Source organism: Aulostomus chinensis, chromosome 17, assembly GCF_037954235.1.
Source record: "Aulostomus chinensis isolate RoL2024-O1b breed Wild chromosome 17, RoL_Achi_v1.0, whole genome shotgun sequence".
NCBI lineage: Eukaryota > Metazoa > Chordata > Actinopteri > Syngnathiformes > Aulostomidae > Aulostomus > Aulostomus chinensis.
Genome location: NC_141336.1, coordinates 516,853 through 530,000, shown reverse-complemented (window position 1 = coordinate 530,000; position 13,148 = coordinate 516,853). Strand labels below are relative to the sequence as shown.

General features: G+C 50.5%; 2 protein-coding genes across 11 annotated transcripts in view; one reads left to right on the top strand and one right to left on the bottom strand.

The window, feature by feature from the left end:
* Positions 1 to 13,148, bottom strand: part of gabrr2a (gamma-aminobutyric acid type A receptor subunit rho2a) — a 67,033-nt gene that overhangs the window by 45,520 nt on the left and 8,365 nt on the right. For 2 of the 5 annotated variants that reach the window (XM_086183304.1, XM_086183306.1), the window contains exon 2: positions 6,005 to 6,239. In XM_086183304.1, the coding sequence (XP_086039430.1) occupies positions 6,005 to 6,126 (122 nt within the window). In that variant the 5' untranslated portion in view covers positions 6,127 to 6,239. Of the gene's footprint in view, positions 1 to 5,779; positions 5,955 to 6,004; positions 6,247 to 13,148 lie in introns of those variants that run through there. The other 3 variants (XM_086183309.1, XM_086183310.1, XM_086183305.1) reach the window with 2 other exon arrangements.
* Positions 5,837 to 13,148, top strand: part of ankrd6a (ankyrin repeat domain 6a) — a 60,468-nt gene continuing 53,156 nt past the window's right edge. For all 6 annotated transcript variants that reach the window (XM_086183300.1, XM_086183301.1, XM_086183302.1 and 3 more), the window contains exon 1: positions 5,837 to 6,147. The gene's annotated coding sequence lies outside the window, so the exon portion shown is untranslated. The remainder of the gene's footprint in view (positions 6,148 to 13,148) is intronic.

Sequence of the window (13,148 nt, the reverse complement as noted above, 5' to 3'; positions counted from 1 at the left end):
CTGATGCTGAGCTCCGTGGGTCCCTGACCCCGTCAAGGCATTCGGTGAAGGCTGAAGAGAAATAAAATGGCATCTTCTCCTCAAGAGTTTTCAGATGTTTAACTTTTCCCTCACACAATGCAGCAGTGGTAACATCTTGCCATTTCCTGGTGAGTGGGAACACTCCAAGGTTGCCACTTTCCACATGTTGTTGCCAAAGGTGCACCTCTGAACGGAATCCATTTATTTTGTCTGTACTTGAAAGCGGGTTTTCATTTCGGCCTCACACTGCTGTCTTCAGTTCATTTAGAAGATGAAAAATACCTGCCAGGTATGCCAACCTTGCACATCACTTGTCACTGGCAAGCAGCTTTGTGTAATCGGACCTCATTTGTCAGGAACACTTATTCTCCCACAGTTCATGGCCATGGGCCAGCACCTTGCCATGTGACCATCGGACCTCCGGATGAAACAGCAAGGCTTTAAGCTCCGCCCCCCATTTCCTCACACAAAGATATAAATATACGACTTTTCTCAGGTTGTTACTTTACAAAGTTTACCATGCGCACAACATCATCCAACACAGGAGCTGGCCTGGGGCTCCCTGTGTTCTGGGGGTTTCTGGGTGTCCCGGTGGCTTGGTCCTGATCGGCCTGCTATCCTGGACCGGGGGCGTGTTGTTCTGGTCCCCCACATCAGCTACAGTCAGCTACCCACAGCATCCAAGACAAACCGTAGCACACACATACACACACATACACACACGTAGTGCACAACTGATACACAATCACACACTCAGACATTTATTTCAAAATTATATTAAACAAGATGGTAAATTTGGTGGTGCAGTGGTCAGCACTGTGGCCTCACAGCAAGAAGGTTCTGGGTTCGAGTCCTGGCTCGGGCGCGGGATCTTTCTGGGTGAGTCTCCATGTTCTCCCTGTTCCTGCTGGGTTCTCTCTGGTACTCCAGCTTCCTCCACAGTCCAAAGACATGCAATTGGGGACGAGGCTGATTGATCCTCTAAATTGACCGTAGGTGTGAATGTGAGTGTGAATGGTTGTTTGTCTCTGTGTGTTGGCCCTGCGATGGACTGGTGACCTGTCCAGGGTGAACCCCGCCTCTCGCCCGTAGATGCTGGGATAGGCTCCACCCCCCGCGACCCTTACTAGTAAGGAATAAGCGGTAGATGACGATGGATGGACGATGGTAAATTTGCATTGGAAATCCTGCAACCACTGTTTTTCTTTTTTTCGGTTGTTATTGTTGTTGCTGTTGTTTTTTTGCTTTAGTTGTTTCTGCCTCCCCCCTTCCCATAATGTCCCTGTTCTCTCTGTCTATGCACGGCTGACCTCAGTCCGGTAGCTTTATCAATGAACCAAGACCATTCCAAATACAGTTAAACACTGATGGTGATAGGAGGAGTCTGATAAACTCCTCCTATCACCATCAGAGGAAAACTGCTTCAGCACAACAAGGCACCAGGAACATTCACACTGCTGCTGGGGAAGAAAAAAAAAAAGATGGATCCAGATGATCCAGAACACTGCTGCCAGGGTTGTAACAGGGACCAAACGCTCAGCATATGAATCCAGATCTCAGATGTGCAGTCTGGCTACCAGAGAATCAGTCGGTACATACGACTGTTGGTCTGTAAATCACATCCATGAATTCTTCTAGAAACATATCAGCTCTCCAGTGAGGTGCAGTGCGAGGTCAGCAGGACTGATTGTCCCGACATGGTGAAGCTGCCCCGAGGAGCTGAGTCTCCAGACCATACTATCTGGTGAAGAGACCCCCCCTGTTTTCCATCACTTTACAATTTCCTATTTTATATGCTTGCCGTCTGGCCTCTGGAGGTTGTAAGTGAAAATTGAGAAGAACTGGTTTGTGTGAGTCTCTGTGTGGTTGATGCTCAAATAGCAGCTGTACTTGTCTCATGTCAGGTAGTGAAAAGAGTGGAGGGAGCTGATTTGCTCCTGTCGGTAAACTGATCCCAGGGAGACGGGTGACCTCTGGAATGCCAATCATTCCCAAAACACAATCTCCAAAAACATTTGTTGTCTGGCTACACACCTGCACTGCATTCTTCATCAGGCTCACCTGACCACAGCTCTGTTGCAGCTGCTTCTTATCAGTCAATCACAAACCATAACACCGCCATCTCCCCCAATCCCCTGAATATGCAGACCATCCCTAAAACACCAAAGCAGTGAAAGGTGGAATCGAGAAAGATAAGGACAGAGGTAAAATGGAGTTACTCCTCCTCAGCTTGAAGGGCCTGCCTTTAGCCTGCTGACTTTAGCCTTTAGCCTACTGCCTTTAGCCCACTGCCTTTAGCCTTTAGCCCGCTGCCTTTAGCCCGCTGCCTTTAGCCCGCTGCCTTTAGCCTTTAGCCCGCTGCCTTTAGCCCGCTGACTTTAGCCTACTGCCTTTAACCTGCTGACTTTAGCCTTTAGCCCGCTGCCTTTAGCCTGCAGACTTTAGCCCGCTTCCTTTAGCCCGCTGCCTTTAGCCCGCTGACTTTAGCCTGCTGACTTTAGCCTTTAGCCTGCTGCCTTTAGCCCGCTGACTTCAGCCCGCTGCCTTTAGCCCGCTGACTTTAGCCTTTAGCCTGCTGCCTTTAGCCCGCTGCCTTTAGCCCGCTGACTTTAGCCTTTAGCCTGCTGCCTTTAGCCCGCTGCCTTTAGCCCGCTGCCTTTAGCCCGCTGCCTTTAGCCTGCTGCCTTTAGCCTGCTGCCTTTAGCCCGCTGACTTTAGCCCACTGGCTTTAGTCTGCCAATGATAGCTTGCTGACTTCAGGCTGCTGGCTTTATATTTTCATCAAATACACCTTTGAGGGTTATAAATCTTAAGAAAACATACATAAAAGTTTGTCAAAAATACATGTTTCCTCGTAAGTGAATCCATCCCTTATTTTCATGAAAAATCATTTTCTCATAAAAAGATTAGACGAATAGATTTTAGAGGAGTTTCAAGAATAAAATCTTACTGTATTTTTGTTTTACTTTTTTTTTTCTCCCTCTCCTCATACATTTTCTCTGATTGTCAATTATCAAGCTACCAAACAGTTCTGGTCCTCCTGTAGTCTCTGGACCTCCAGAGACCCCCCCCCCCCCCACACCTCCTCTGCCCAGTGCAGCACCTCAGCATCCATCCATCTGCTGGTTTCTGAGTCTTCTACTTGAATTGGTTCTGGAACTAAATATGAAGTAGTCTCCTCAAGGAGCTCAACAGCGCCTCCTACTGCATAGTGAGGATGACATGACTTCAGGAAAATCACGTCAGATATCACAACACGTTTACATGTCCACCCTCAGACCATCTGACCTTCAGAATCCTCAGACCCCTCAGATAATCAGACCACCAGACCATAAGACCCTCAGCCCCCTTACACCATCAGACCCTCAGACTCCTAAGACCCTTCTGGGAGGTAGAGCCTTCAGGTACCGGTTCCTCTGCTGTGGAACCAGCATCTCTCCATGGGTCAGAGAGGCAGACACTCTGACTACTTTTAAGTCCAGGCTTAAGACTTTCCTTTATGACAGAGCCTTCAGTCAGGACTGGTTCAAGTAGCTCTGAACCATTGATAGCTGTGCTGCTACAGGCTTAAGCTTGTATAGTGCTTCTGCGTCGCAGCGACACCGTACCTACGCCGTCGACGCAGACCCCTACGCCGTAGCCTGATGTGCACCTCCAAAAAATCCTGACTACGTGTCGTGTTGCTGCATCATGACGTGAATATCAAGGACTGTGATTGGTCCACTCAGAACGTCATTTCTGGTTCAGCACAACAACACCGCCATTTTAAAAGTTTCTGTGGTGAGAGCTACACGCAAAAATGGACCAAGACAAAGAAAGGGTTATTGATGAGGTCCGCAAATATGACCACCGTTACAACTCCTCTTCAAGGCACTATAAAGACTGACAAATGGCAAACAATTCGTGGAGGGAGATATCGTGAAACACCCGAAACCATACAAAGACACAGCCACACCCCCTTAGTGGCTTAGCGGTGAATTGCAGAGCAACGCGTTCCCTCGACGCAAAACTTTGAATGCAAGTTCCCCTCCCCTCCCCTCCCATGAACCAGTCTACCATCCAGTCCCCCATCAAGCTGGCTTGCTCTCCCTGCCTCCCCTCCCATGAACCAATCTACCATCCAGTCCCCCATCAAGCTGGCTTGCTCTCCCTGCCTCCCCTCTCATGAACCAGTCTACCATCCAGTCCCCCATCAAGCTGGCTTGCTCTCCCTGCCTCCCCTCCCATGAACCAGTCTACCATCCAGTCCCCCATCAAGCTGGCTTGCTCTCCCTGCCTCCCCTTCCATGAACCAGTCTACCATCCAGTCCCCCATCAAGCTGGCTTGCTCTCCCTGCCTCCCCTCCCATGAACCAGTCTACCATCCAGTCCCCCATCAAGCTGGCTTGCTCTCCCTGCCTCCCCTCCCATGAACCAGTCTACCATCCAGTCCCCCATCAAGCTGGCTTGCTCTCCCTGCCTCCCCTTCTATGAACCAGTCTACCATCCAGTCCCCCATCAAGCTGGCTTGCTCTCCCTGCCTCCCCTCCCATGAACCAGTCTACCATCCAGTCCCCCATCAAGCTGGCTTGCTCTCCCTGCCTCCCCTTCCATGAACCAGTCTACCATCCAGTCCCCCATCAAGCTGGCTTGCTCTCCCTGCCTCCCCTTCCATGAACCAGTCTACCATCCAGTCCCCCATCAAGCTGGCTTGCTCTCCCTGCCTCCCCTTCCAGAAGCTTCCTTCTTCAACTGTTATTAACATTTCCATGTTTCCTACATTCTGTGTTATAAACTGTTTTCTTGTCTGTACCAACATCTCCTGCACGTCTGTCCCTCCTGGTGAGGGATCCTCCTCCCCTCCTCACCCTGAGGTTTCTCCCATTTTTCCCTGTTCAAGGTTTTCTATGGAGTTTCTCCTCAGTCGATGTGAGGCTCTGAGGGCAGAGGATGTTGTTATGATGCCATGAAGCCTGGAGACAAACTGGAGGGGAAAACAGGCTACAAAGAAAACTGCCTTGCCTTTTGCCTTCAGACCCCTCAGCCCCCTCAGACCATTAGACCCCTCAGACCTTCAGACTCAGTACTGCACCTCTTCCAGGAACCAGCAACCTGCAGGCTCAGTCAATCACTGATCAGATGAACGTTTGCTGACTTAAACGAATGACAGTCCACAAGATTTCTGGTTTTAATAGATGAGATCAAGTTTAGGTTCAGCGATGAGTGAAAGTGCTGAAGCATCATGATGGCAAGGCACACCACAGCTGTCTTTGTGCGCGCGCGCACACACACACACACACACACACACACACACACACACACACAAACACACACACACATCCTTGTACTTATACCTTTGTGAGGACTTTCACGTAATACATTCCCTAGCCCCTGCCCCCAACCCCAACCATCTCAACTGACTGCCTGACCCCTGACCTTGACCCAAAACACGCCAGAACCTGGCCCTAAACTTGACCCTAAACTTGACCCTAAACCTAACCAGAACCTGATTCTAACCTTGACCCTAAACCTAACAGAACCTGATTCTAACCTTGACCCTAAAACCAAGTCTTGACCTTCAAGCAGCCCTTTGAAGATGTGAGGACCGGCTAAAATGTCCTCACTCTGTTGGTTAAATAGGCATTCTAGTCCTCACTTTGTAGCAAGTACAAGAACACACACACACACACACACACACACACACACACACACACACACACACACACACACACACAGACTGAACTTCCTGTTCAGTGTCAGTCTGCACCTGTAGTCTCACCTGTAATCTCCCAGAAACCACCTGACCTCTGACTGAATGACATCATCACACCGTTGCACTTAAACCAAACTTGTGTGGACTCAGACTCGTCCTCCGGAACCCAAGCAGCTGAAGACCCAGTGGACTCTCCCCATCTCAACCATCATAAACTTGAGCCTCTAACTCCAGCGTCCAGCAGCGGTCAGGATCTTTCACCAGGCGCGCGTCTCGGTATCATTCACTTACGTTCCATGTTTCTGCGTCTCCACGGCTCCGGTCCATCTCCGCACCCGCGAGCCTTGCTTACGGCACTCGCCGGTAACGGCCAGAAACAGAAGGAGGATCAGAGGTTTGGTCAGATCAGGCATCCTGACGACGTGGATCCGCCGGTGAGTCCCTTGAAAACACCCAGGAGTCGGTTCATTCCAGCAGGGCGCAGCCGGCAGCGCATGATGCTCAGCCGAGGAGCGGAGAGTCCTCGCTGCTGGCAGCCGAGAGGCAGCGAGAGGGAGGGAGGGAGAGAGAGGGTGGGAGGGGGAGGGATAGATAGATAGATAGAGAGAGAGAGAGAGAGAGAGAGAGAGAGAGAGAGAGAGAGAGAGAGAGAGAGAGAGAGAACAGGATTATTTGCAGCCTAGAATGACACAAGCAGAAAGGCAGATTATTAAATAAACCCCATCTCTGGAATCACGTTTCAGCCAACAAAGGCAGCGTGGCGGTGCACTTTCCTCTGTTTGACTTAGTGCAGGGCCGGACTCAGCAGACCAGGGGCCGGGCAGAGCAACATGCCCCCCCATACAATTATCCAACCCTCCAGCCCTCCATCCATCCATCATCCATACATCCATCATCCCTCCATCCATCATCCCTCCATCCACCCATCATCCCTCCATCCATCCATCATCCATCCATCCATCATCCCTCCATCCATCCATCCATCATCCACCCATCAATCCATCATCCATCCATCATCCCTCCATCCATCCATCATTCATCCATTCATCATCCATCCATCCATCCATCCATCATCCCTCCATCCATCCATCCATCCATCATCCCTCCATCCATCCATCATCCACCCATCAATCCATCATCCATCCATCCATCATCCATCCATCATCCCTCCATCCATCCATCCATCCATCATCCCTCCATCCATCCATCCACCCATCATCCCTCCATCCATCCATCATCCACCCATCAATCCATCATCCATCCATCCATCATCCCTCCATCCATCCATCCATCCATCCATCCATCATCCACCCATCAATCCATCATCCATCCATCCATCATCCCTCCATCCATCCATCATCCACCCATCAATCCATCATCCATCCATCCATCATCCCTCCATCCATCCATCGTCCCTCCATCCATCCATCATCCCTCCATCCATCCATCCATCCATCCATCCATCCATCATCCCTCCATCCATCCATCATCCATCCATCAATCCATCATCCATCAATCCATCATCCCTCCATCCATCCATCATCCACCCATCAATCCATCATCCATCCATCCATCATCCCTCCATCCATCCTTCGTCCCTCCATCCATCCATCATCCATCCATCATCCCTCCATCCATCCATCATCCCTCCATCCATCCATCCATCCATCCATCCATCCATCCATCCATCCATCCATCCATCCCGCCATCCATCATCCACCCCTCCATCCATCCATCCATCCATCCATCCATCCCTCCATGTTCTCCCTCTTCTCCCGTTCAGGGTGGTGGGGGTGGAGCCTATCCCAGCAGCCTTCCCCCTGGACAGGTCACCAGTCCATGGCAGGGCCAACACATAGAGACAGACAACCATTGGCTCTCCCAGCCACGCCTACGGTCAATTTAGAGTCTGGATTAACCTGGTCCCTCTTGATGTCTTTGGACTGTGGAGGAAGCTGGAGTACCAGAGAGAACCCAGCAGGAACAGGGAGAACATGGAGACCCACCCAGAAAGACCTATTTCTTCATGTCTGATAGGTGCTACAATCAATGTCTCTGCCACACAATTAGTGCCTTTTGTCTTTCCATTTACATCTTTGTCTGTGGTGTAGACTGCTGGGGAATTTTCTATGATGCTCTGGGCTTCTCCTTCCCTTTCTCCTCAGTTACATCCATAAATGCTTGTAAGTAACTGGACCTCTTCCTTGGAAGACTATTATTCATAGAGTTTAGCTCCATCTTTAATACCCTTCATCCCCTCTTCCTCCTCAGTAAACTCAAGGAGATGTCTGTAAACCTGTTTATTATCCTATGGTATCATTCATTTTCTATCCAACCGAACCCAGCAGGTCCGAGTGAACCAGGGACTCTCTGAGTCTAAAGTGGTGAACACTGGGGTGCCCCTGGAATGCGTGAGCTCCCGACCTCTTTTCACAGCGTGCACAAATGACTGCTTAAGCAGGCATCTCCAAATTCACATCAGGAAATTCTCAGACAACACAGCTATCCAGGGTCTCTGACACAGACACAGGCATTTTGAGCTATGACCTGGACGACTGTTGGCTGCGATTATGTGCCAAACAGCAGTTCAGTGTACCCACCGTTTTTGGAGTCCCTGGGAAGGGTGCTGGATGGCGCCCCGACTGGGGACTCCATTGTCCTACTGGGTGACATCAAGGCCCACGTGGGCAATGACAGCCTGACCTGGAGGGGCGTGATTGGGAGGAACGGCAGGCCCGACCTGAACCTGAGTGGTGTGCAGTTATTGGACTTCTGTGTGAGTCCCAGTTTGTCCATAATGATCACCATGTTAGAACACTAGGATGTCCATCGGTGCACGTGGCACCAGGATGTCCTAGGACTGATTTTATAGTCGTATCATCTGACCTGCAGCCGTATGTTCTGGATACTCGGGTGAAGAGAGGAGCTGAGCTGTCAACTGATCACCACCTGGTGGTGAGTTGGGTTAGATGGTAGGGGAAGACGCCGTGCAGGCCCAAACGAGTAGTGAGGGTTTGCTGGGAACGCCTGGTGGAAGAACCTGTCAGGATGATCATCAACTCCCACCTCCAGCAGAGCTTTCACCGCATCCCCGGGGCAGTGGGGGACATTGAGTCAGAATTGACCGTGTTCCGCTCTGCCATTGTCGAGGTGGCTGTTGTGAGCTGCGGCTGCAAGGCTGCTGGGGCCGGTTGTGGCGATAATTCCCGAACACACTGGTGGACACCAGAGGTGAGGAAAGCCGTCAGGCTGAAGAAGGAGGCCTGCAGGGCGTGGCTGGTCTGTGGGTCTCCAGAAGCACCCGAACAGTACCGGTAGGCCAAGTGGTGTGCAGCCATGGCGGTAGCAGAGGCAAAAGAAGGAGGCCTACAACGTGTGGCAGGTCTGTGGTTCTTCAGAGGCAAAAACTGGGGCGTGGGAGGAGTTCAGTGAGGCCATGGAGAATGATTGGTCACCTCCGAAAACGTTCTGGGAAACCATCTGTCATCTCACGGGCATCTCAAGGCAGCAACTTGCCCACACTGTTTACAGTGGGGATGAGAGGCTGACATCAACTGGGGAGATAATTGGACGGTGGAAGGAATACTTTGAGGAACTCCTCAATCCCACCAACACGCACTCTATGGAAGACACAGAGTTGGATGGGGGGTTGTCCAATCTCTGGGGCAGAATTCACAGAGGCAGTGAAACAACTCTGCGGTGGCAGAACTCTGGGGTGGATGAGATCCTCCCTCGGTCACTCAAGACTCTGGATGTTGTGGGGCTGTCTTGGTTGACACATCTCTGCAACAATGCATGGACATCGGGGGCGGTGCCTTTGGAGTGTCAGACCAGGGTGGTGGTCCCCATCTTTAAGAAAGGGGACCAGAGGGTGTGTTCCAACTATGGGGGGATCACACTCCTCAGCCTCCCTGGTAAGGTCTACTCCAGGGTACTGGAGAGGAGGGTCAGGGTGACAATTGAACCTCAGATTGAGGAGGAGCAGTGTGGTTTTTGTCCCGGTCGTGGAGCCGTGGATCAGCTCTTCACCCTCGCTTGGGTGCTGGAGGGGGCATGGGAGTTTGCCCAACCAGTCCACATGTGCTTTGTGGATCTGGAGAAGGCTTATGACCGTGTTCCCAGGAGCACCCTGTGGGGGGTACTCTGGGAGTATGGGGTGGATGGCCCCTTACAAAGGGTCGTTTAGTCTTTCTACCAGAGGAGTGAGAGTCTGGACGTCGCTGGTAGTAAGTTCTGTTCATAACCTTTATGGACCGAATTTTTTGGTGCAGCCGGGTGGTGGAGGGGGTCAAGTTTGGTGATAGCACTGAGACTCAAACACGTTCGTCTTGTAAGATCTGCAGCTGCCTCACCAGCTGATGTGGGATCAATTCTGATCCCTGTTAGGCTTTGATGTGGATCCTGAATGATCTGACAGGGATCATTAGACTGCAGCTACATGATGCTGACATACCTTTTTAAAATACTTCACAGTAAATAGTTTTATATTAGAACATGGTGTGTGTGTGTGTGTGTGTGTGTGTATGTGTGTGTGTGAAGAATTCTCTCACCACAAAAACACGCACGCACACACACACACACTCAACAACACTATGATTTCCACTTAACATGAACATGAACTTGCTCACAATCCAGGTCTCTTAAGGGAAATTTCTGTGTTTTTCAGCCTTGACTGTATTCCACTTTTGAGTTAGAAAACAATCATCACCAGCCTCAAATGACTGATTCTGTCCATGTCAAAGTTTATCCACTGAAAGTGTCAAGCGTTTCATTTTGTGTTTCATGTTTTATGTCCTCAAGAGAAGTCCTGCTGACTCTTATCAAAGCAGAATCTGTAGACCTGGACATCAATGATGTGGTTTAGAGTGGTGCATGACAGAACCCTGATACTCAGAAGTAGGTTCTTGCTGTTGGATGTGAACAACCTGCAATAAAGGCTGTCATTTCACAGATGGAGGAGGTTGAATAAGCAGCAGCAGTGAGGCTCTGGAGGTCTTTTGGGGCCCCTCAAGACCCTCTACAACACTGTTTTAATCAGCCATTTTCTTTTGAGTGGTCTGATGAAGAGGGCTGGGTCTGCCCTGGGTGGCCCCCTTGACCCAGGTATCACCTCTGTCCCTCCTTTCAAGATGCCATCCCCACCCTGGGCAGCTCCTCCTGCAATCAGCTTTCCTTCCTGCTGCTGTCAGACTGTCCACCAGAACCCACAGCCCACTGCACTCTGTTACTGGACCAACTGTGCAACAGGATCCTCACTCAGTGGAAACTGTGCAATAATGATTTCACATGGATCTGCGCATGTGGTATATGTGAGTGGGACAGCTCCAGGTGGAGGCGGGTGCGTCGCTCAGGACCAGGACAGGCTGGAAATCCCAGATGGTGCTCGCTCAGGCAACACAGGCCGGATTATAACTCTGAACATCAAATTGTCTTATGTAACACATGCTAGTGCAGACGACAGCCACCAGCAAGCTGTTATGCAAACCACTGAACTGGCACGGGTTTGGGCGCACGCACACACACACACACACACACACACACACACACACACACACACACACACACACAGACTTAAACAGTACTGACAAAGATCTGAAGACAGTGAAATGGCGAGGGTGCAGATGACAACACAAATATAACAGTTGGTTCAACAATCGGAACCTGCTGGAGGTAAAAACACGGAGGCGCTCACATAGTTATTGGCTGGCACGGTGTCACTCGGGACCGGAGTAATAAGATCAGCGTTACATTCCTAATCATTTCAACTCAAGCACAGGAAGTATGGCCCTGGTTGAAAAATGGATGGGATGTTCCTGGAATGAAACTTCATGTTAGGTAACTAAAGTTGAGGCTGAAGACATCCAGTCAGGCCCAACTTAGCAGGAACAGCCGTTTCCTGGATCTGGAGCTTCTTCCCTAAAGTGACATTCATGAGTGAGTCAAGTGATTTTTCAATTGGAGGGATTCGTAGCCAGGACCATAGTGCGTTGTGTCCACAGAGTTGTGTGTACACTGAATAGGCTCAAGCACCAGAAGGCTAAAAACAGGAATCCCAAGTGTTCATGCATGCACAAAGACACATTGGTGGTGGGTTTCCAGTTTGAGGTCACAACCCTGAGAATATCAGGAAAGTGCAACTCATTGGAGAACTCCCTCCAACAACTGCTAAAGCTCCAGGCTACAGCCCCATGCTGGAGACAGGCATGAAGGCCCATGCCAGCCGAGCCACGAATATATGAAGTATATGAATATGAAGAGACTTTCAACCACAAACAAACAAAAAAACCTTCCCATTTGACCAACAAGCACAGCTGTGGAATTCTCTGCCTGCCTGAAATTCACACAATGATTAAATTTGCACTCATACTGACAGTAACATAGATTAATTATACACTAATTTAAACATGAACGTTTAGTGAGGCTACACTAATATTAATACCAATACTTAGTCATGTTAAACTAATTTTGACATTGATATTTAGTAAAGTTGGCGGCCCGGTGGAGCAGAGGTCCTCACGGTGGCCCCCCAGCAAGACGGTTGTGGGTGGAGCCCCGGCTACAGCACGGGGTCTTTCTGGGTGAGTCTCCATGTTCTCCCTGTTCCTGCTGGGTTCTCTCTGGTACTCCAGCTTCCTCCACAGTCCAAAGACATCAAGAGGGACCAGGTTAATCCAGACTCTAAATTGACCGTAGGCGTGGCTGGGAGAGCCAATGGTTGTCTGTCTCTATGTGTTGGCCCCAACAGTCTTGCAGCCGCAGCTCAAAACAGCCACCTCGACAATGGCAGAGCGGAACACGGTCAATTCTGACTCAATGTCCCCCACTGCCCCGGGGATGCGGTGAAAGCTCTGCTGGAGGTGGGAGTTGATGATCATCCTGACAGGTTCTTCCACCAGGCGTTCCCAGCAAACCCTCACTACTCGTTTGGGCCTGCGCGGCGTCTTCCCCTACCATCTAACCCAACTCACCACCAGGTGGTGATCAGTTGACAGCTCAGCTCCTCTCTTCACCCGAGTGTCCAGAACATACGGCCGCAGGTCAGATGATACGACTATAAAATCAGTCCTAGGACGTCCTGGTGCCACGTGCACCGATGGACATCCTAGTGTTCTAACATGGTGATCATTATGGACAAACTGGGACTCACACAGAAGTCCAATAACTGCACACCACTCAGGTTCAGGTCGGGCCTGCCGTTCCTCCCAGTCACGCCCCTCCAGGTCAGGCTGTCATTGCCCACGTGAGCATTGATGTCACCCAGTGGGACAATGGAGTCCCCAGTCGGGTGCCATCCAGCACCCTTCCCAGGGACTCCAAAAACGGTGGGTACACTGAACTGCTGTTTGGCACATAAACGCAGCCAACAGTCAGTAGGTCAAAGATTATCTCCTTTGTCATTTTTGTATGAACAATGAGGTGATGGTCACCACACCAC